This window comes from Chrysochloris asiatica, unplaced genomic scaffold (genome assembly GCF_000296735.1).
Source record: "Chrysochloris asiatica unplaced genomic scaffold, ChrAsi1.0 scaffold00070, whole genome shotgun sequence".
Lineage (NCBI taxonomy): Eukaryota > Metazoa > Chordata > Mammalia > Afrosoricida > Chrysochloridae > Chrysochloris > Chrysochloris asiatica.
The window spans coordinates 9,289,272-9,314,182 of NW_006408588.1; the positions used below are offsets into that span (position 1 = coordinate 9,289,272).

At 38.0% G+C, this 24,911-nt stretch overlaps 1 protein-coding gene across 1 annotated transcript in view; it reads left to right on the top strand.

The window, feature by feature from the left end:
• The window catches only part of CEP128 (centrosomal protein 128kDa), a 707,284-nt gene extending 690,322 nt beyond the window's left edge, over positions 1 to 16,962 (top strand). The window contains exons 22-24 of the mRNA XM_006864786.1: positions 8,314 to 8,422; positions 16,555 to 16,678; positions 16,938 to 16,962. Of these exons, the coding sequence (XP_006864848.1) occupies positions 8,314 to 8,422; positions 16,555 to 16,678; positions 16,938 to 16,962 (258 nt within the window). The remainder of the gene's footprint in view (positions 1 to 8,313; positions 8,423 to 16,554; positions 16,679 to 16,937) is intronic.
• Positions 16,963 to 24,911: the final 7,949 nt, after the last annotated feature.

A 24,911-nucleotide genomic window follows, 5' to 3' on the forward strand; every position in this document is an offset into this window, starting at 1 on the left:
TATATATATAGCAAAAACCCCCCACTACTGTGGGGTTGATTTTGACTCGTAGCGACTTTATGTTGTTGGTAAGTTGTTAAGTGTCCTTGAGTTGGTTTCTGACTCATAGTGACCCTGTCTAGGGTTTCCGAGGAGCAGCTGATGAGTTAGAATCGGCAGCCTTGGGATTAGCAGTACAGAGATTACTCTATAGCTCCACACCAGGACTCCATTGTGAATTCAGAGGACAGAGGACAGAGGCCCTATCAGGTTGCCAACACTGTAAATCTTTACAGAAACAGACTGTCTCATCTTTCTCCCATGGAATGGCTGATGGTTTAGAACTGGTAACCTTTCAGTTATCAGTGCAACACTTAACCCAGTGTGCCACCAGGGTTTCTTCATATGCTGCCGTTGTTAACTGCCATTGAGTCAGTTCTTACCCATCGTGACCCTCTATAGGTTTTCTGAGGAGTGGCTGGTGAGCTTGAACCGCCAATCTTGCAGATCAAACTGACTTTGCAGTCTCAGCACATTAACCCCCAAATGTGATTATCCCCAGGGAGTATAAAATACTTTTCTTGTAGAGTGTCATTGTGGGGCTCATTTACTAGTTATACTTAAACTTAAATTGGTAGATTATGACAGAAAAAAAAAGTTAGAATTTGAAAACATATTAGAGTTAAGCCTGTTCATTTTCTATAATGTAAAAAAGAAATGTGAGTGACTGAATGATGAATAAATCAAGAGTTGTAAAGGAATGTTGTTGGTTAGTGCTATCCAGTTGTTTCCAACTAATAGTGACCCTGAATAGGGTTTCAGAGGACCGGCTAGTAACTTTGAACCACCTGGAGTCCTGGTGTGGTGCTGTGGGATAAAGCACTGGACCACAAGGTTGACTTGAACCACGAGGTTAGCAGTTCAAACTCACAAGACGCTCCTTGGAAATCCTATAGAGGGTCACTATGAGTCAGAACTGATTCCATGGCACTTAACAACAACACCAACACCTTTTGGTTCAAGCCAACCTTGTAGTCTAGTGCTTATCCTATAGCACCACACTAGAGCTCCTTGTAAAACAGTTGTTGTTAAGTGTCGTTGAGTCGGTTCTGACCCATAGCGACCCTGAACAGGGTTTCCGAGGCTGTAAACTTTTATGGGAGCAGGAAACCTCATCTTTCTCCTGTGGAGTAGCTGATTTGTAACCGCCACGCTACCATGTTACATGAAGCAAAAACTGATAGACGTTTGAGAAGGAATACGTAAATAATTCTTTGTAGTTTCAGATTCTGCTGTGGCGCCGTAGGATAGCACCAGATTGGTAACCACAAAGTCAGCACTCAAACCCACCAGTAACTCCTCAGAAACTCTATACAGATTGTTGTGAGTCAGAACTGATATAATGGCACTTAACAACAACAACAATTCAACATTCATCTTTCAGTAAATGATCAATGAAATCTATTACCATCGAGTTGATTCTAACTCATTGCGACCTTGTAGGAAAGAATAAACTAGACCCAATAATAATAGATTAAACTCAGTTTTCAAGTACACATTGAACATTTACCAAGATAGATCATATTCTGGGCCATAAAACAGATAATAATAAATTTGGAAGGATTAAAATTACAAAGTATCTGTTGTCTAACCACAATAAAACTTAGCTAGAAACCATTAAAAGAAAGATAGCCGGAAAATTCCCAAATATTTTAGAAATTAAATAACATACTTCTAAATAGCTCATTGGTCAAAGAAGAAATCAAAAGGAAAATTAGAAAGTAATTGTTAACTCTATGAAATGAAACACAACTTATTAAACTTTGTGAGATTCAGCTAACAGAATACTTGAAGGGAAATGTATACTATTGAATGCTTATATTACAAAAGGTGGAGTCCTGGTGTGGTGCTGTAGGATAAAGAACTGACTGTAAGGTCAGTTTGGACTGCAAGGTTGGGTGTTCAAACTCACCAGCCACTTCTCAGAAACCCTATACAGGGTTCCTATGATTCGGAACCAACTCGACGTCACTTAACAACAAGAACATATTACAAGGGGAGTCCTGGTAAGGTGCTGCAGGTTAATGCATTTGAATAGGCTGAAACGTCGGTTTCATCTGCAAGGTTGGCAGTTCAAACTCACCAGCCACTCCTTGGAAACCCTATACAGGGTCTCTATGATTTGAAACCAATTCAATGGCACTTAACAACAACAACATATTACAAAGGAGTCCTGATTGACCCTATAGTGTAAGATTGGTTTGAATCACAAGGTTGGTGGTTAAAACCTGCCAGCCGCTCCTTGGAAACCCTACACAGAGTTGCTGAGTCAGATGGACTCAGAGGCATTTGACAGCATACTATATACACTAGGACTCCTAGTGTGGTGCTGTAGGATCAACTGGACTGCATACCACAAGTTGGCTGTTCAAACCCACCAGCTGTTCTTTGGAAACTCTATACAGGGTTGCTGTGAGTTGTAACCACATCGACAGCACTTAACAACAAACAACATATTACAAAAGGAAGGTCTCATATACATAATCCAAGCTTCTAGAAACTTCATGTAGACAATGAAGAGCATATTAAAACCAAAGTAAGCAAAAGGAAGGAAATAATATAGAGTTGAAATCAATGAAATAAAAAGCAGAAAAATAGAAAACGCCAATGATAACCTAACTGGGTACTTTAAAGGTCAAGAAAAAATTTAAAACCTCCAGCCAGATTAATCCTGGTGTGGTTTGTCAGTTGATAGTTAAGCACAGGTAAACATCTTTCTGTTATCCTCTACTTTCAGCCAAGATCCTTCTGACATCAGTAATGATATCCCTCGTTCCAATTCCTCATTAGAATCCAGTTTGAGCCTCTGGCTGTTCCCTGTCAATGTACTGTTGCAATCGTTTTTGAGTTATCTTGAGCAAAATTTTACCTGCATGTGATATTAGGAATGTTATCTTTTGATTTCTGAATTCCATTGGGTCACCTCTCTTTGGAACGGGTATAGGTATAGATCTCTTCCAGTCTGTTGGCCAGGTAGCTGCCTTCTAGATGTCTTGGCACAGGTGATTGAGTGCCTCTAGTGCTGCATCTGTTTGTTGAAAGATTTCAATTTGTATTTTGTTGATTCCGAGAGCTTTATTTTTCACCAGTGCAGCTTGCACTTCTTCCTTCAGTACCATTGGTTCTGGGTCATATGCTACTTCTTGAAATGATTGAGCATCAGCCCTTTGTTTTTAGTACAGTGACTGTTTATTCCTTCCAGATTTTTTTTTTTAAGGTTTTTATTGAGGATTGATTGAAAGTTTACAGGGCATATCATCAGTTTTACATTCAACAAATCATATACCTTGTTTCATTACATTGATTATAATCCCCTCCATGTACCATCAGTTAACAGTATTTTTCTCTATCCACGTTAGCTTTTTAAAAAACACACAAACAAAAAAACCCACTCAGGCATATATAATAATTTACATCTCCAAAGGGCACATCCTGCAAGTCTGCTCCTGGCCACCAGGTCTTAGTCCTTCTCTTCTTAGTCTATGAATCTAGAGTCCTCAGCCGCTCCCCATCTCCATGCCCCCATCTCTGGCGCTGCTTCTCTGGATAAGGTCCCGCACTCTGCTTGTGCGTTCCTCTCTTGATGGTCTAGGGTCCTCTGTTTCTGGACTGTAAGATTAACCTCTCCCCTTTTTTTGTTACAAAACTTCTACCTTTACAATTGTGACAGTCGTGATTAGTCATGATAACAGTTATTCACTATTGAATCTTACCAATCTTATCCCCAACTCTATTCAGTGGGGACTCTTTCTTTCCACACTAAACTCCCTCTTGAAACCTTAGAAGCCAGTCACTTCGTGACTTTATTGCCCCCTTATTTTAGGTAGTCAATGTCTAAGTTGCCCGTTCCTATCTACCCTGTGTACAGAGTGGATAGCATTGAAACTTGATTTGCAGACTCTTTCCCTCTCTGTTGGTATTTAGAGTAACTACCGCTCTGAGTATAGGTCAGGTTCATCATGAAGATGCATTATTTGTCACTGTAGCTGTTCCAGTCTGCTTGTCCTTTCCAGTGGGAATGTCTCACCTTATAAGGTTGTGGATGGGACTCAGGATTCCACCTAAGGTCCTATACTCTGTAAAGGCTTTGCATGAGGCCTATGTCACTGGGCAAGTTTTAGAATCCCTTTTAGGTATTCCAATCAGTTATAGGCTGAAGGCAGGCTTACAAGTTTTCTCTAATCATGTTTCCCAACATTCCTTTCTATCCCACTCAAGTGTCTATTTTACAATAGTAGGCAAGGGAAACTAATATTCATAAGGCAGTCAAGGATTTTAGTATTATTTACCCTCTTCAAGCTATACATAGATCCCTGTATCCCAGAGCCCTGTTGTTCCAAGGTTGAGTATGTGTCACTATTTACCTCTGTCCCACTAGGGCATGCAAACCTGTCTCAGTGTTCCCATATCTATCCTGCTCTTCTGCCTCCTCCCCACTTCTTGTATTGCCCTCCCCAACACCCAAAGTACACCCCCCACTCCAACCCCATTGTGGTTACCTTATATTCCATTAGTTCTTCCCTCCATTTAAGACAGTCTATTTTATCCAGTAATCTACCTGAATTTATCACCACCTAGATCTCTGTTCCTCTGTGTTTACCTTTTTTCACATTGTAATTGTTTTGAATCATAGACTGACCTCCCAGATCCTCTGTTCTTATAATTTTATTCTGTTCTTGACTCTTCCATTTGTTGATTAAGTTCAGGGTGATGCTGCCACATACATCATCCTGTAGTTGTTGTCTGTTCTTGTTGGTTCTCAGTCCACAGAACTTCCTTTAGGATGTTTTTCATAGCAGGGTTGGCTTTGGCAAAATCCCGTAGCTTCTGTTTATTCTGGAATGTTTTGATTACACCGTCATATTTGATTGACAGCTTTGCTGGGTAGAGGATTCTTGGGTGGCAGTTTTTTTCTTTCAGGCTTTTATAAATGTCTTCCCATTTCCTTCTTGCCTGCATGGTTTCTGTTGAGAAATCTGAGCTTAATCTGATTTGCTTGCCTTTGTATGTTATATTTCTCTTTTACCCAGCTGCTTTCAAGATCCTGTGCTTATCTTTGATTTTGGAAAGCTTGATTATTATATGTCTTGGTGATTGTCCTTCCTGGGGTTCGTTGAGCTTCTTGAATGCTTATCTTTTCACTTTTTATGATGTTAGGAAAATTTTCTTCCAGAAGCTCTTCAACTATCTCCTCTGTGGACTTGTGTGATTGTTCCTGTTCTGGAATACCAATAATTCTTAAGTTATTCCTCTTCATGTTGTCCAACATGAATCTTAGACCTTCTTCAGATTTTTTTAAATTCTTTTTTGTGTTTGTTCTTCTATTTTAGTAGTGCTGAGAGATTTATCTTCTAGCTCATTAGTTCTGGCTTCTATCTCTTCAATTCTACTCCTTTGCCCTTTCAGTGTAATGTCCATTTCTGATATTCTATTATTAATCGTTTGGACCTCTTTCTATAGATTTTGAATTGTTTCCAATGCTGTATCTATCTTATTTGATTGTTCCTGTAGCGCTTTCCTGACTTCTTCCTTATTTTTCTCAACTCCTTAGTCTAGTGTTTTGATACATTTTATAATCATTTTTCTGAATTCCTTCTCACGCATTTCCAAAGCCTACCCTTCTTCCAGTATGGAGTGTAGGTCTCCTTCCAGCTCATTTGCCTCAGTCACTTTATCTCATTTCTGGACATGTGCAGATATGGTCATCTACTTCTGTTTTTTTTACATATTCAGGGGTTATCAGTGCCCTTAATACTCAGATGGGTATGTATTTTGGTATTTTTTAGGCTTTCTGAATGTCTCCAGGTAGATGTGATCAGGAAATGGGCTTCCCTTTTCACTCTTCTTTTTGAGAAATTTCAAGATGCCACTGTTGGTCGGTTTGACATAACTTAGGATTTAATTTTTGTACTATTTCCTTTTTTGTCTGCTTGTCCCACTCCACAATCCCCATTAAGGCCTTTTTTCTAGTTGTAAACAGTTCAGGGCGGGCTGTGGCCATTTGTTTTTAATTGGAAACTGTCTCTTTAAATTTCAGGGAGATCTGTGCGCATGCGTAGTAGAACCCTCTGAGGGTGGGGCTGGGGTGCCCCCTAGCTCAGGCACCCCTATAATCACCTGAATGGAGGTGCACAGACAGCAAGGGAACAATGAACAGTTTCCAAAAGAGAAGACTGTTCACACCTTTATCTCTGCAGTTCTGCCAGGCGTCTGTGGCTGCCCCGATCCTTCCCCCGCTTGGTCTCAGCCAAGATGGCTCCTCAAGCGTCTCGAATTTGACCATCTTGAATTAGAAAGCAATGGATTTGTTGCCTCTGCCAAAAATTCCCCCAGCTGTAAAGTCTTCCAACCTTATAAATATTCCTTTATAAATGATTCAGAGTTCTGGAACCATCCCTTGAGCCTGTTTGTTTGGGTATTCTGTGTTGTTGCTGGTGGAGCTCCTTTACTGCACTTCCACCCGATCTGCCATCTTGTTTGTTCTTCCTTCTTCCATCTTTTGATGCTTGCTGCATCATTCAATATTTTATCCATAGAATCCTTCAGTATTGCAAGTCGAGGTTTGCAATTTTTTCCTCAGTTATTTCAGTTTAAGTAATGCTGTGTGTGTTCTTCCCTTTTGGTTTGCTTACATGAGGTCATATTTTATGTGACATCATGTTTTGGACAACCTTTCTTATAGTTGTTTCATCTGGAATCTTTGGACATTCTTGATATTGTCCTTTACCTTGGTCCACATTTATTTGCAGTTATATCCTATGAAATAGTATTCCCACTTTGACATTTGTTTTCATACAATCTGTTCTCTGCACAGAGAGAAAAATACTCTGAAAAATATGAAGCATGTCACTCCTCTTCTTAAAACTCTTGATTGCTTCCTGGTTGGATTTAAGGAAAAGAATTCTAAACCCTAAACATGGCCTTTGTCCACTTACTGACTTCATCCTAGCTACTTCCTCTAGGGCTAATATACTTAAGGCCCGGAACCTTCCTTCGTTTCTTTAAATGCATCAAACTTTCTCTCACCTCAACACCTTCTCAAGAGTTTGGACGTGACTATCTATCTCCATTCTTCCCTTAAAGCCCCTTCCTTTGAAAAATGGTGTCTGACTGGTTTAGTAATTTATACTCAGCTTTCAATTCTTGGTTTAAATATCACCTACCAGACAGGCCTTCTGTGGACCCCAAATCTAAATTCTATTTTTTCTTTTATTCCTTGTTCTTCTCCTTTATAGTCCTTATTTTAGTTTTTAATTGAATTATGTTTCGTGTTGTTTGTTTCTTGCCCTTTTCTTCTACAGGTCTAAAAGATTCATGAAGGCAGGGTTGTGTTCAGTACAATCATGTTTGTTCATTACATGCCACATAGTGGGTGCCCAACAAATTATTGTTCAATGAATGATTGAGTGAGTGAAAGAAAGAAAAAAAAGAAGTGTAGTTAAAATTGGAAGAAGGTCATTAAGAACAAAATCACTATTTGAATGTTTTTCAAAATATATGAAAATACCTATTTAATTAGTAAATGTATTTAAAGTTTTAATTTCCATTTTCTGCTTCGAGAATAGGTTAGCTCATACCACCTATGAGAAAAGGGACCTTGTGTATGTTCATTTGTGTTTATGTATTAAATATTTGTTGAATGAGTAAAAGGATTAATATAATCATTATGGAAAACAGTCTAGCTAAATATAATTTTTAAATATCAAATCGTTTTTACTGACCCAGTATATCCACTTATAGAAATTCCTCATAAGGAATAATCCTAAATATGGAAAGGGTTTTCTATTTAAAGATATTTCTCTCAGTGTTATTTATAACAGGAAAAGACTGGAAACCACCTTAATGTCTGGTAAGGTAGTGAATAAAGCATAGTATGTCCATGGGATAGTATGTGAATAATCCTTAAACTAAAGGTTAGGATAATAAAATGACTTTAAAAATACTTACATCATTAATGTAAATAAATAAAGAACCCAGAATTTTATAAATATGTTTTAATGTGCTACCAATAGAAAAGAAAGACTGGAAAGAACTATGTCATGCTCAAGTAGTCATGGGTGATTTTTTTTTTTTTCCTTTTCCTGTCCTTCTTTTGCATATTTTTTTTTAAACATGCTCATATTTTATTTTTACAAGGGCTACATTTCTGTCAAATTGTCATGTGCAACATGGCTTGTATGTCAACGTTCAGTTTCAGTTTTACTACAATTAAAATGACTTCTGGTCCTTACATTTTATAACCATTGAACTGAAATGCCACTCTCTCTCCCTTAGGCTGACAAAATTGTTCCTGAAGGTTCCCATGCTCATGGATTAGATCATTCATCCTCTTGGCAGGGCCACAGTAGCTTCCTGTCTAGTCCACGATTTTCATACTTGAACTGTAAGTAATGAAGCCCTTTACCAATTTTTTAATTGGGCTTAAGAAAAAGCAATTCATGGAAAGAATTATGCATAAAGCCCGTACATGATAGTAATGTTCATGTTGTGAGCTTGTGAAATTTTTCATTATTAGTCATATGAGGGGGATTCAGAAAGTTCATGGATATCTGGAACTAAAAGATAATGGGATATTTCCCTGAATTTGTTGCAGCCCACTCCCATAAATAATGGCTGTAAGTGCTTTTATAATTATGTACAATTTACTAAAAAAATATATGCGTGAAATCCTTTCTTTTTAGACCTTATACTTCTCCGAAGAGCTTAAAATATATCAACTCAAACAAAAATCTGAATTAAGCATACACTGTTTATTTGTTTGGTGTTCACTAGTCACACTGGATGAATGGATAAAGGAAGTTGGGTATTGTCAAAACAAAATCTAAATCATCAAAAAAGTTAAAAATATTTGCATAGAACTATTCAGGAATCATTCAAAGAGTAGGGATACAAATATCAGTATCTGCTAGATTTCACTCAGTGAATGTTGATAAGATATCATCAGCAACATCAGTAAGGCATGAGTTTATTGGTCTAGGATGCCATCTCCTACCATGACCCCTCCCACTTTCCTACTGCGCTTGTTCTTCAAGTTTCAACTTATAGGTAGTTGAACTTACAGTTTTAAATGGAATTTCTGTTAATAGTTACAATTTTCCTTTAAAAGGCTTCTTGTTACAATCATCGTAGAGTTATTTTTTATTTGGATAATTTTGATTATTTTCTCTATGAGGATATCCGTGAGGATAGGAACACATTTAAGTTGTTCACCACTTTTTCCTTGGTACACTAATAGTACTTGACACATAGTAAGTGCCCAATTAATATTAGATAAATATGTGTATTGATTGGGATTCTTTTGTTTTCATTTTTTGTCTTTCTTTCAAATTGTAGTTTTTTCCAAATCTATATGGCTCAAATGGATTTTATTTAGATAATTATCTCTTCAGTTTCCCATGGCCCTGGAGCATTATACATTAAATCTGATAATTTTTGCCATTTAAAATAGCTAGGTTGCTAGTAAGTAAAATACCAAAAGAAGCCACAAGAAAGTAGGTCAAATCTAAGAGTGATAACTTTCTATTTTGATGATTTATATTCATGGATTCATTCAATAAATATTTATCACTTTTTGATAAATGGATTGATTTTCATTATATCATCATTATTTTATTTCAAAACCTAAGCATTTTTGCTTTCCTGTCCTAATCATTTTACCAGTGATTTCGTATCTGCATAAACCCTCTGCTATTCTAATCCAGTAGCAGCTCAATATGGACCATATATCTCAAGTTGATTATGGGCCCTTAGGATCTGATGTACATAAAGGCCACATTTAAAAATTTTTATACTTAACAATGAAAAATTATCCTTAGGTCTGGCAGACATGATGATCTACATAAACACTAGGTTAGGGCAGCGCAAGGACTTAGCACTACCAAACACCAGTGTCCCATCCATTAAAATGTTGATAGCCCCTGGTGACAAATGAGCAAGGAATCCTGTGACTCTGTAAGTTTGCCACTATGACTTTCATAAGGCCCTTTAGAAAGGCACCTAGGAGGCAGTGGTTAGAAGACATGAGTGGGAAAAGATTAACATTTGTAAATTTTTATTTAATACCATGGTAGGCAGAGAAAGAAATTGTATTAAACTTTCCGTTTGGTAGCATTTTGTGACCAGCTGTGGTCATTTCTGTAATTAAAAGCTATTCCTCACAGACATCCATTAGTTTCCGACATAAATTCACTGGTTTAAAAGGAAAGAAAGTTAAATAAGAATTGGAAAAAGTATGCAAAAACATAATTTACATTTAAAAAGTATTTATTACAGTTCATTTTATAAAATCTGACTGGACAATTTAGCATACAATTAAAACTTTTTATTAATTCAAGGATGCAATCTTACTTAGTGCCTTATGATATACTATTCTTCTGTTGATAAGTTTGTTTTAAAATTCCCCTCTACTCCCATGTTTTCAGAGATCATTTTTTTTTTAAATGTAATCGCATAGGTACCTAGTCACTAGTCATTTTTAAGTGATTTAATTAAACTCATTCTTGTCATCATATTCCTATTTGCTTTTCTAATGAACCTTGAATTTTCTGTATCTTTTTCATAATATGGAAGAGGTGGGGGAAATTAGGTTTACCTGAATACGTCTCCATTTTTGCAGAACAATTTCAGCCCAGTTGTAGAAACTGTTTTGTAATTCATTTTTAGTCCCTCTTTAAACCTCTAAGACCAACAAAAGAAAAATGGAACCTACAATAAATGTTCCCTAAAAATACAGAACAAAAAATCTTTTGAAAAATTACCATCAATGCCCTTAAAGATGTAAGAAAAAAATATTACCTCTGTTAAATAAGAGCAAGGTACCATGAAAAAGGAACAGAGAACAAGAGGTTTCAGAAATTAAAAAAAAAACAAAAAAACAAAACTGCCACATGTAAAAATATATAGAAGGGTGGGAAACAAAGTAGAGAAAATCACAATGACAGTAGAAGAGAAATAATTGTAAAATAAGCCGGGAAAAATAAGATATTTATAAGATCTCTCACAGGAGACAATACCAGATTAATCAGCTTTAGGGCAAGAGAACAAAGAAAATAGAACAAGAATCCAGGAGTGTCCAGCCAATGTGGTTCACAACTGTCATCACTCCCTATATGAAGCACTATAGGATAAGCATTTAACTGCTAGCCACAAGGTCGATGGTTCAAATTTGACAGTTGTTCCTCAGAAATCCTGTATTGTTTTCCTTGTTTCCCCTATTTAAAGTCTTCCTCTTTCTCATTTTATTCTTTTCTGTTGTGGGATCACTTCAAATAAATGGATTTCTTCTAACCACATGTGATTGATTAAGAGTTTGACTACAAAATTTTTAGTTGAAAATAGTCTTCCTTCTGAGACCACATTCTAGTTATCTTCCAACATCAAATGTTGCTGGTGAAAAGCTTATGTCATTCTTCATTCTTATTCTTTGAACCAATTCTGTCTCTTTCCTTTCTTTCTGGACACTTTTGCAATCTTCTCTTTTATCCCAATGGTTTTGTGATGATAGGCTTCAAATGATTTTTCCTGCTTCTTGTTGATTGGGTGCATTTGTTCTATCCATTCTTCAATTTTCCCATATTGAAGGAAGGAAATGAAGATCCCATCAGATAATTTGGTTACATTTTCCAGCCAATCTTAAGGGAGAAAAACCAAAATAAAACAAAACACTGATGGATTATCAAATGCCTTTGGTGGTCGTGGTTGTGTGCCGTCAAATTGGTTCTGACACATAGCTACCCTGTATAGGGTTCCAGAGGTTGTAAATCTTTACGGGAGCAGAGAGCCTCATTTTTCTCCCATGGTGTGGCTGGTGGATTTGAACTGCTGACTTTATGATTAGCAGCCCAACATGTAACCCACTATGCTACCAAGGCTCCTTTGAGCACTCAAAAAAAAACTACCATAGATAATATGGCAGATCTGGTTGAACAATAAGAAACAATCAAGGATGATCACAGACAAAAAGAACAGAGAGAAACCCAAACAATGCAGTTAACAACCCTGACTAGCTGGCTGGCTGTGTGCCATTGAGTTGGTTCCAGCTCACAGTGATGCTATATCGAGCTTCCAAGGCTATAAATCTTCACTGGAGCAGAAAGCCTGCTTTTTCTCTCACGCAGTGCCTTGCAGTTCACAGCCCAAAATGTAACCCACTGAGTCATCAGGGTTCCTTGATTAATAACCCACTTGTTGTTGTTGTTGTTGTTAAGTGCCGTCATGTCGGTTCCACCTCATAGTGACTCTGTATACAGTTTCTGAGGAGCGCCTGGTGACATTGAACCATTGACCTTGTGGTTAGCAAACCAGTGCTGATCTTACAGTGCCACGCTAGGACTCAACACCAGTTATTATTCTAGGAGGGAATAAAACCCAAGGAAGCATTGCCAGAATATACTTATTACGTTACTGTGAGTCACATTTGTTTACATAGTCATAATAATACAAACCCTGTTGGTTGACACAACTAGAAGGTCAGATGTAACTAAACTGGGAAGATGGAGTGAAAAGAAATGAGTGGGTGTGGATAGTGTCTAAAAATATGGGAAATCAGAAACATAGCAATATAAGATTTTTTTAAAAAAGAAACACTGGAGTAAATACAAAAAGTATTGCTAAAGGAGATAATTGTGGTTGACGCAATGGAACGGGACCATGGGATTCAAAAGGATGAAGCAAAAGACTGCTGTTGTTGTCCGTAAGTCTTTGGTATACAATGGCTAAAAATGATTCTTAAAAGAATACGTTCTACTACCAAAGCCCCAGCTTTTATGTCTAACTAGCAAAATTTCCATTTTCTTGTCAAGTGTTTTAGTAGGACAGGAAATCTAGGCTTTATAGTTTATGGTGGTTCGTGGTGACTTGGAGGAGGGAGATCTATAGTTCCTAAAGCCATATGAATAAAGGGCTAGCATAACAAGCACCATCTTACTCAAGTTGGGGTTTGAACTGGATGAGACCCTTTTGTCCAAGCTGTAGATGCTAAGGCCTTCATTCTGCTGCCTTAGATACCCTATTAAACTGTGACCAAACTAAAATGGCGAATCACTACCCATGGAAAACACAAAGGAAATAGGAAAATACTGCATAATTTGTGGTCACCGAAATGATCCAGTATTAACGAAAGTTTGTTTTAAGTAATAATTTATGTCAGGTTTGTGTAGTTCAGATCAATACAAGAAAAGGTAGATTCCTTCTGCCAGGAAGGAGGGAAGAAATATATAAATTGTAAGTTTATATTACCATTGGAAATAGGAACACAGAAATCCATTATTTGGAGCCATGATCACTACCAAATTTATCCTGGCTGGCTGAAAGGTATGGCCACAATTCAGGATACTCTTTTAGAAGACTTGAATTCCATTCCCTTCAGTCTGTAGACAGTGGGAGCTTAGTAAGAGAGACTTATAATGTCAGCTTTTGAAACTGTCATTTTTACTTTTTATAAGCAGTGACTGACCACTAGTCTCCATGTATAGCTTCTTTTAGGGTAAAGGCACACAACTCTCGGACAGGGCCTCCACTCATGGGGCCGGGACCTGAGTGAAGCCTGTTGTAATCTGATGACTTTTCGAAATCTTGAGTCCTTTGAGACCCAAGTGCTTCATGTTTGTGAAGTCAGTGTCTCTACATTTAAAAATAAACACAAAATTATAATTTTTCTATAAATCTGAAACTATTCTAAAAACGAAAGTTTTTTATTTATTTATTTTTATTTTTTAGTTATTCCCAAAAGAAAGGACTGTTTTTTTTTTTTTTTTCATGAGGAGAAAATGTTATCTAAGGATTACTCCAGGAATTTGACAAGTGAATCTTACCTATGAATATAATGCAAAGATTTTAGAAAAGCAAATCCATATAACGATACAGAAACAACTTTGTATTTCACGTCCTAATCTCAGTTTACATTGCTGTAAAAAGAAAAGTTTAAATTCTCAGTTTGTCTTTTGAGACGCCTTTGTTGTCATTGTTTAGTGTGGTAGAATTGTTTCTGACTCGTAGTGACGACCCTGTAGATGATTTCCCAGAAGCAGCTGATGGGTTTGAACTGCCAAACTTGTAGTTCGCAGTCCAGTGCTGACCATACAGCGCCGCACCAGAACTCCTTTGAGGCACCTTTAATGCAGGTTTAAGATCCTCGGTTGAAAAATAATTTATCCATACCAAGAATAACACTATTTTCAGTTCCGTGCTGTACTTCAAGCCCCACCCACCTAACTGTGATTAGACACTGATATGTAGTTTATCCTCAAACTAGTAGAATAAAATACCACAGATCCATGGCATTTAAAACATTGGAGGACTAATAAAGGTAAGAACATTGCTTTCTCTCCACTAAAGAATTTATTTATTCTATGAAAGCACAGTCTTTCTGTCTCTCTCATTTTATAGTCTTATTTTATGTTACAATGTTTCAGGACTTTTTTTAGCTGGCCAATTAAGTGCCAGATATTTAAAAATTGAGTTCTGGTTATTGCAATTTGACAAGATAACTCTCTAGATACTGTTTAGCAAACAGTTAGCTGCCTCTTAAAAATCTCTCAAATATACCCACTATTTATTAAGATCCTCTATACAAGGCTCTGGGGTAGGGTACAGTAGTAAACAACACAGATTACTCACCTTAACTTGCAGAAGAAGCAGATAGTAATCCAAGAAACCCCCAAATCCAATCATTTCAATTAGTGATAGGTGAAATGGTACAGGAGACCTGGATGGGTAAGAGGGGTGGGGAAGAAAGTGAGGTGGTTACAATTGAACTGAAACCTGAATGATGAGGAGAACCTGCCAAATTAAAGCTGGATGGGAAAAGTCTTTCTGATGGAAGAAGCAGTACATGCAAAAGCCCTGAGAGACAAAAAAAACATCAATGAGTGAGTGCGGGATGAGTGGTGGGAGGCAGGTCTGAGTGGAGTCTTTTCAGCCACATTCAGACGTTCAGGTTTTATTCTGAGTTCACAAGAAGGAAATGGAGAGCAGGGGTAGCCATATTCATAGGGGTTGTTGTTGTTGTTAAGTGCTATTGATTCTGTTTCAGCTCACGACGACTCTGTATAATAGGGTTTTCCAGGCTTTAAATTTTAGAGGGCGCAGAATGTCTCATCTTTCTCCTGTGGAGCAGCTAGTGGACTTGAACCGCCTAATGGACTCGAACCTCCAACCTTGCGATTCGCAGTCAGTGTTTATGGTGTGGCGCCATCACATCCCCAATCACAGGAATTTGTTGTTCTCATCGTGAAGTGCCTTTGAGTTGGTTATGACTCATAGCGACCCTGTATAGGGTTTCCGAGGAGCAGCTGGTGAGTTTGACCTGCTGACCTTGAGGGTCAAACTGCCTTGTGGTCCAGTGCATTTTCCCACAGCACCACACCAGGACTCCATCAGAGGGGTTGTTGTTATTGTTATGTGCCACCAAGTCCGATCCTACTCATAGCGAACCCTGTACAGAGTTTCTGCTGAGCGACTGGTGAACTTGAACCGCTGACCTTGCAGTTCAAACCAACTTTGCAATCTGGCACATTAACGCACAGTGTCACACCAAGACTCCCTACAAAAAAGATAATTCTGGCAGTTATGTGCAGAAGAGATCATAAGGTGACAAGAATGAAAACAGGAAGAGATAAAATGGTGGCTTGGGCCAGGATGAGGGTAATGGAGGAGTGGTGAGAAACAGAAGGCCTCAGGTGAATTTGGGAGATGGAAGCATCAGAATTTACTCTTAAACTGGTTAGTGGATCAGGTAAGATGGAGACAGAGAAATCAGAGAGATGAAAAGACTTTAGAGAGTCAAAATCAGGAAGGAAGATTTCTTGTCAGCAGTTAGATAAAAGCATTTAGACTTTGAGAAGTAAAAGGTAGCAGAAAGAAGAGAACACCTAAAGTCCAGATCTAGCCTCAGTTTCATTTTTTATTTTGTTGTTGTTAAGTGCTGTCAAGTCGATTCCAACTCATAGCAACCTGAATAGGATTTCCAAGAAGCAGCTGGTGAATTCGAACTGCCGACATTATGGTCCAGTGCTTATCCTGCAGTACCACACCAGGACTTTTCCTTTTGTATAACACAGAATATTCTGTGAAAAAGGAGCCCTTGAGATCTCTCCTGTGTGTGAACATGTATGTAGTTTATATCATTTTGTTCTGACTAAACATACGCATTGATGGACTCAAATGTGGCAACAATAGTGAGGCTGACCCAGGATCGGGCACTGTTTCGTTCTGCTGTGCATAAGGTCGCTGTGAGTCGGTACCAACTCAATGACACCTAACAACAACAACATCAAGCACACATCTTCAACTCTTACAAAGTCTTTAAAACATTTTTAAATTTGTTTTTGACAATACAATACACTGCTTATGTTTATTCCTGCATTGAAGGTCTACTAGTCTATATAACATTTTATTACAGAAAACTAGATAAATAGTATATTTAATTATCTTCAGTTTTTTAAAACAATTTTTTTTTTTGAGTCCAGGGTATATTTTCACCTCTGTTTATTTTTGTCTTTCTTCTTATCTCACCAGCAGTTGCCAAAAGAACTGTTTCTTTGGATTCAACTTCAATCAAGGAAGACCCCACAAGTTTAACTATGAATGAGAAAAGACCGCAGTCCAAAAAGGAACAATCTGACAACAAAAATAGCAAAATGTAATTAGTTGACTTACATGAGTGTTTTAAAACGATAGCAAGTCTATTCTTCCTAACTTTGGCCCAAGTTATGCAGAAGATATGCTTGGAGCTTCAGAATTACCAAACATTAAGTAAAGTAACAAATGGTTGGTCTTTATGAATGATTTATGTTAAACCAACCCAAATGATATTGGCTGAATGGCATGCATCTAGCTTATTGGCAACTTATACCACTAAGAAAGAGTCATATTTTTCCCTTTGTATTTTTCTTTTTCAGGTGTGGCCAGAACCCATTTTCTTGACCAAAATTTGGAGTTGTAGTTGAGGTCTTTAAAAAATGGCTGGGTAAGAGGAGGAAAATTAGTTCCCCTGGAGGCAAAAGTTGCCAGCACTTTAGATTCAGGGAGCATTTATATAAAATTGATTTAAAAAAAAAATGTTTTCTCCTTAATAAATTATCATGTGTTATAACATGTCATGGAGATATGCATATATAGTATTAGACAGTCTACTTTATAAGTGCTCAGGGTTGTTCCATCCATCATATAAGAAGTGTGTTTGTTACTAAGTGCAACATCTTAAAATTATTTCTAATCATCCATTTTTAATATCAATAAAGACTTTAGAAATGATCCCTGAATTGTAATGCACTATAAAGAGTTCATAGCACAATTTATTTATTTGTCTTTTTGTGGCTAAATACCCCACTGTGATCATTTCAGTCATATCCTGGACCAAAATCATAATCCCAAACTCCTATGTCCACAAGATTCAGTCTGCAGGAATCCAGGTGCAATTTGCTTCTATCTGTCTATTGACACCATCCCAGCTTTCCTCAACATCCAAGTGCATTTAAGAATGTAGACCCTTTACCTACTGATTTAGCTATGGAGAAAGATTTATATTAAATGCTAAATAATGAGACACATCCAGGAATTGAATGCCGCAGTGGAAAGATTCTGCACAGAGAAAAGGACAATAAAACAATGCCTTTGTAATTGTGTATCACAGTTTGTGTTTGTCAAAGTAGACTTGCTTGTTATATTTCTTGTAGGAGTATCTTATCGCAGACAGTGTGTTGTACTTCAAGATAGATCTTAAAATGTTCTTTTTGATGATGACTGTCACACCATTCCTCTTCAATTTGTCACTCCCAGCATAGTAAACCATGTGATTGTGAGATTCAAAATGGTCAATATGAGTCCATATCAGCTCACTAATGCCTAGGATATCAATGTTTTGGGGTTCCATTTTATTTTTGACAACTTCCTATTTTCCTAGATTTATACTTTGTACATTCCATGTTCCGGTTATTAATGGATGTTTACAGCTATTTTCCTCATTTTGAATTGTGCTCCAACAGCAAATGAAGGACCTGACAGCTTTACTCCATTTGCATCATCACGGTCAACTCTACTTTGAGGAGGTAGCTCTTCCCCAGTCATATTTTGAATGCCTTCCCCTGAGAAGTTCATCTTCTAGCACTGGATCTCATCGTATTCTAGTACTCTTCATCATGTTTCAGTATTCAGTAGTCTGGTGCTACAGTGTTCCATTAAGGAGCTCTGGTAGCATAGTGGTTACGAATTGGGCTGCTAATCTCACGGTCAGCAGTTCAAAACTACCAGCTGTTCCACAGAAGAAAGATGAGGCTTTCAGCTCCCGTCAAGTTTTACAACCTTGGAAACCCTGTAGAGGATTGCTATGAGTCGGAACCAACTCTGTGGCACAGAACAACAACAACAACACAGTGTTCTACTGCTATTTGTAAGGTTTTCAGTGGCTAAATATTCCAAAGTAGTCTGTCTCTCTTTCTTCCTAGTCTGTCTTAGTCTGGAAGCGCAGCTGAAACCTGCCCACCATGGGTGACCCTCCTCATATTTAAGATACTGGTGGCAAAGCTTCCAGAATCACACCAATACCCAAGCAAGCACAGTATGACAAACTGACAGACGAGTGGTGGAAAACGTAAGGATAAAAGGAATTTAAATAGATTTTCCTTTATGAATTAGTAGGAATGTTCGGCAGTTCCTTCTGCTTAGCAGAAACTGGTGAAATCTATTATTATAGAATCTGTGGTCATTAAAAAAAAAAAAAAGTACATCAAGGTCAGTGAGACCTGAAAGTTTAAAGGAACTCATATGATGTACTTGGAAAATCCTTGGGAACATATCTGATGATTTTATATCTAAATAGAGAGCTATCTTATGAAAGACCTTTTTAAATCTGAAACGTAAATAAAACTATTATATCATTCTATTAAATGCCCAATGCTACTGTTGGATGAATGAAGGTGTTTGACTTTAAATATGGAACACACAAAAACTTCAAAGACAAGGGCAACTTTTTGTGAGCAACAGTTTTGTCAAAATTCCTTGGCCCTCTGTTTATATGGTATTAAATCCAAGGACCTGTCATCTCTGCGGATTTTTCCTATCTCTTGCAGTCACCTTAAACTTGAATTGGAAATTCAAAGGAATGTTAAGAAAACACTAATAGCTTATTTTACACCTTTCAAAACCAGAAACTGCTTTTTCTTCTTTCCCCTCTTTGACCAGAGTAACCTCAGTTTTGTGTGCTATCAGCCGCATTTGAGTTGTGTGTGACTGGTCGTCCATATTGCTTGAAGCACAGGGCATATAAGGGAGAAACTTTATTCAGCGCTGAATCTGATCCAAGACTTAATTTGAAGATTGACCTTTTTGGTTTAATAATTTTAATTCTTCTGGCCATCTTTCTTCCTAAACACATTAAACTTCCATTGAAGTTGTTGAAGGCCACAGAGGAGAGAAACACAGCTGTGAGAAATCTGGCTGGATGTCTTTTCCCGTTCGTTAAAGTCATAGTATTTCCTTGACTAGTGTTTGACTTGAAAGCCAGTTGGTTGTATAACTGGATTCTAAACATAGCAACATGTTAGTATCCTTTCAGGAAGATAGTCATAACACTATATTATCTAGGCATCCTGTATCCCAGAACCACCAACTTTTCTTTCTGGTTGTTACAGTTTTACTATGTATTTTTTATGAATTAGAAGATCACATCTATAGCAAAACAAAATAGTATACATACGACATTTTGATTTAAAGATTACCTGGATAAAATTATGTATCAATTTACTAAGAAAACAAATCTGTTCTTCTTCATTTCTCTCAACTACAGTAAATGTATTTTCTATTTTGAGCCTCAATTTATTAGTATTCAGTCTCAGCTTACCCAGTAAGACTTACTTGTGCTTACTTCCTAATCTATAGCAACCAGTTTCACATTTTTTCACCGCATCAACGATACTGCCTCTAGTATGGCTGGCATCTGCCTCCATCCCAACCCCAGTACCCACTGCCATCAAGTTGTTTCTGACTCAGTAGAGACTCTGTATTGTTGCTAAGTGCTGTTGAGTCAGTTCCGACCCACAGCGATCCTATACAGCATTTCCAAGGAGCAGCTGGTGAGCTTGAACCACCAACCGTGTGGTTCAAACTGACTTTGCAGTCCAGCAAATTAACCTACAGCACCATGCCAGAGACCCAACAGGACAAAATGAAACTGCCCCATAGTTTCGAAGGCTGCAAATCGTTATGGAAGCAGATGGCCCATCTTTCTCCCATGGAACAGCTTGTGGGTTCAAAGTGCCAACCTTTTGGTTAGCAGCCAAGCACATTAACCACTTAACTAACAGAGCTCCTTCGCCACATTACATACCACCCCAAATTCATTTCCAGCAAATCAATTCCAACTCATATTGACCCTATGTAGGGTTTCTGATACTGTATATATTTATGGGAACAAGTAGTCTTATCTTGAATAGCCATCTTAGATAGGGTTAGCAATCCAAAAATGCTTAACCCGCAGCACCACCAAGATCCTTTCTATTTAAGTGATAATTATTGTTTTAAATAGGATAAAATTCTCATATGTAATTAAATGGTATATTTACTTAGAAAACCCTTTTTTAGGAAAGGAGTCAACACTTCAAATTTATTTACTAAAGATTTGTGCTATATAGCCAACTGCACATCACACAGCAGCCAAAAATATGAATGGCCACTGAGTAAGTCATTTCTTTTCCAAGATTCTTATCCCCCTCCCCAAACAAACTGCCAGTATTTCCTCTCAACTTAAAATGAAAAAGAAAATTTGTGATTTTCACGGCCTTCAAATGAGGAAGCAGTCCTCATGAAAGCATCTGGTTTTCTTGGATCTAAACTAAACCATGAAAATAACGCTGGAAAATAAATTTGGGGAAGTTTGTATTTAAAGGCATTTCATGCACCAAGGTATAATATAAAAATAGTTTACATATTTTAACTTTTAAATTCTCAAATGTTTAGCAATAAAAACATATCAGCTTATCCCTATTTGAGAAACAGAAATTTAAACCAAGAAAGATTCCATTTACTTTCATTTCTGTATAAAACACGACACATCTAATTTAAGGCTAGGAGAAATGCTTGCATACTGAAGCAGAAGTTTAGATTCCAACACCCCCAAACAAATTACATAGAAATTGCCCTTGTTTTTAGTTAGGAATAAAATAAACCATTTGGCTCTGGGAAAACCAGCCTGACCTTCAAATTTCAGCTTCATCTGCCCCTATCTTAGCTCTTCTGCCATATCCAAGCCCATGTTCATGTCCTGTCCGACTCCAAGGCCAACACTCTTATTTTAACGGGCCAGCTCTTACTATTGACCTCTGAAGTCTACTACCTACATAGTTCATATTGATGGACCAAACTCTATGCAGCTTGCCACACTTGATTTTCTTGCATGATTTTTTTTTTAAGTTTTTATTGTGAATTATGTAATAGTTTACAAGTTTTTATTCTGAATTATGTGATAGTTTACATGGGAGAACATTAACTTTACATTCACCCTGTTGTATATTGTTTCGTTGTCATTATTACAATCCCCTCCATGCATCATCAAACAAACAAAGGGTACACCCTGCAAGTCTGCCCCTCAGTTGTCAGCACACAGCCCCTCTCCCTGTCTGGGTCTAGAGTCCCCAGCCACTCCATCTCTCCACATCACTGTCTCTGCCTTCATCTCTGGTGTCACTGCTTCTCTGGGTAGGGTCCCGCATTCCACTTTTCTCCCTTGATGGTCCCAGGGACCTCCGCTCTTGGATTGAAAAGTCAATCACGCCCCTCCTTTTGCAGCAAAATGTCTACCTTTGCATTTCTAACTCTCACAGTAAGTCCTCATAGCAATCATTCAGTATTGTACCACAAGAGTCCTATCCCCATCTTCTTTCATCAGCCCCAACCAGACAGACTGGATACTACTCAGTGGAGATTCTACCTTCCTCCACGTCCTCTGGATCTAGGCCCTCTCTTAAAAGTTTGTAAGCCAGTCACTTCTTGCCCTTGTAGCTCCCATTTTGGGTAGCCATTGTCCAAGTTGCCCATCCCTGTCTACCCTGTGTACTGAGGGGGTGGGAATGATCCTCACTGTAAAGATTTGTTCCCTCTTTTGACCTACTGCATCCATAGGTAAAGGTCAAGTTCATCAAATTGTATCACATTACTCTTTTTTTCCTCTTCTTTCTTCTTCTAGTTGAGTTCTGATCATCTGGCCATTGAAGCCAGGTCAAGCGGATATTATCTGCAAGTGTGGGTGTTCTTATGCATATCCCCTCACTTTAAATCAGCTGGATGCTTCACTCTCCACTCCAGTCCTCTGTGGCTATATCACTGACTCTGGGCCGAAGAGTGCCCCAGGTCTTGTCATACTGCTGGCCGACCAGGTCTCTACCCAAGTTCACAGAAGTCTATTGAATGTGGTCATACTTAGCTCACAACTTCATTGTTGTTTTTCCCTCACTACCCCTTATCGGTGACCAACGTGGTCAGCAGTCAGATTGCATGCCTGCTTGTGTATTCCCCTTGAATCTTCGTCTTGGAAGGGGGTTTGCCCTGAGCGGGCCTGACCACTTGCCTTGATGGCTCCTGGGTGAGCAACTTGCTTGTTCTTGTAGTAGTCAATTGGAGTGCCATTATTGTTTTTTATTTTTCCTGCTGGTCTTTCTTTCAAGAAGTATCTGCTGTTCTTCTAACTACTCCAGGCTGGTTTGCTTATTCTTTCAAGTGGAGGTTTCCCACCTCAGAAGATTCTGGATGGGGTTCAGAATTCCACCTATGGTCTTATGCAATGCAAAGGCTTCACAAGAATCTTCCTTCACTGGGCAAGTTCTAGGCCCCTTTTAGGTATTCCAATAAGTTATAGGCAGAAGACAGATTTACAAGCTTTCTATAGTGATGTTTCTGGCTATTCCTTTCTCTCCGCCTCAAGTGTCTACTTTACAATGGTACTCTTGCATGATTTTAAAAGCACCTCTCTTTGAATAGTCTCATTATTGAAACCCAAGGAATATTTCTGTGGCTGGATTTCTTTTCTTCCTTAGTGCTGCTTGACTCTGACTTCCATGCAAAGACACTGCCACTTTGTGCTCTGCAGGAATAAACTGATTTCTAAACATAGTACCCCATCTGGAAAATAGTCAAAACTATATACTTATATAATCAGATGACATCCACCTCTCAAAATGTAGAACTTTATATCTTTGCACTTAGGCAATGAAAATGAAAAAAAAAAATTACTGCTATAACTCAAGTAGAGAAACCTAACATGTTATCACCTATTCCTCTAACAATAACTTGCTATAGTTTAAAAAGTTGAAGTTGCATAATTGTCATTCCGTACTCAGGTGCACCAGACTCAAGCCATGGTATTTTCAGTAGTCTCATATGCATGTGAAAGTTGGAGAATGAATAAGGAAGACCATAGAAGAATTGGTGCATTTGAGTAATGGTGATGGAGAAGAATATTCAAAGTACCCTGGACTGACAGAAGAACAAACAAATCTGTACTGGAATAAGTGTGGCCAGAGTGCTCCTTAGAGTCCAGGCTGACAAGCTTTTGTCTCATACTTCAGAGACGTTATCAGGAGGGACCAATCCCTGGAGAAGAACTCATTCTTAGTAAAGTGGAGGGTCCATTGAAAACAGGAAGACCCACCCCCCAGTAAGATGAACAGCACAGTGGGAACAACAACAGGCTCAAGCATAGTAATTGTAAGGATGGCTTAGGGCCAAGCAGTGTTTCGTTCTGTTGTGCACAGGGCTGCTATGAGGTGGACCTGACTTGACGACGCCTAATAACAATAGTTTATTCCCTGGTGGAGTCCTGGTATAGTGCTGTAGGGTATGCATTGGTATGCTAACAACAGGTCAACAGTTAAAACCTACCAACTGCTTCTCAGAAACCCCATACTGGGTCGCAGTGAGTCAAAACTGACTCAGTGGCACTTAACAGTTCATTCCCTAGAACAAATACTCCATTTTTCTCAAACTGGCAAATACTAGACTCTCAGAAGCCACAAGAGATTATTGAGAAGTGAAGGCATGCCCAGCCTGTATCCCATCATCTCTCTACACAGCCCACTGACCCAACACTCTCATGTTTTATTCTTTCAGTAAAGTGTTTTGACATTATTTAAATAAAAACAAAAGTTAAAATTTACCCTTAAATATCGGCGCACTGTGTCATCTTCATTATATATGTTACTGGATATAAAAGAGCAGAATGCTGATTTGAAGCAATATTTCTTTAAGCAACAGTTCAGATGTTAATGTTTGAAAGTAAGATCTTATTGTGAGGGGAAGAAGATTGTATTTCATGCTCATTGGTCACTAATCGACAGTTTCCTTTAAATTCTGACATAATTTTTTGTAAAATCATGCTTGTTTAAAAAGAAAAACCCAATTATAGCATCAGATTTTCCATCAAATTAGATTTTGGGTATTTCGGTTTTTTTTAAATTTTTATTTCCCTTAAAATTTTTCTGTTGAGTCAGGTGTACTTGTGTGCCACTTGAAGCTATCACGGGCTCAACTGGCTTTTGAAAGCCCAAAATGTTTTGTCAAAAATGTGAAAATTTGTTCTTTCAGATAGTGCATCTCTCTTTGTCCTTGAAATCTGTTGGGGATATTTGCTTCCTCCCACGTTCTCACTCGATACCATTTCTTTCCCAGGGCCTATAGTCATGTCAGCAGTTTTGGAAGCAGCTTTACGCACTTTATTTAATCACATTTGTGGACTAGAGTCTGGCTTCTATGCATGTGGCGTATCTCTAGACACCAGTACAGTGGCAGCCGAGTTAGTGAGATTTGCTCATGAAATGCATATATGTTAGTCATCTCATGATGTGGGCTGGTTGGTAAGCAGGTGTAAAAGGTTCCTCTCAGTAAAA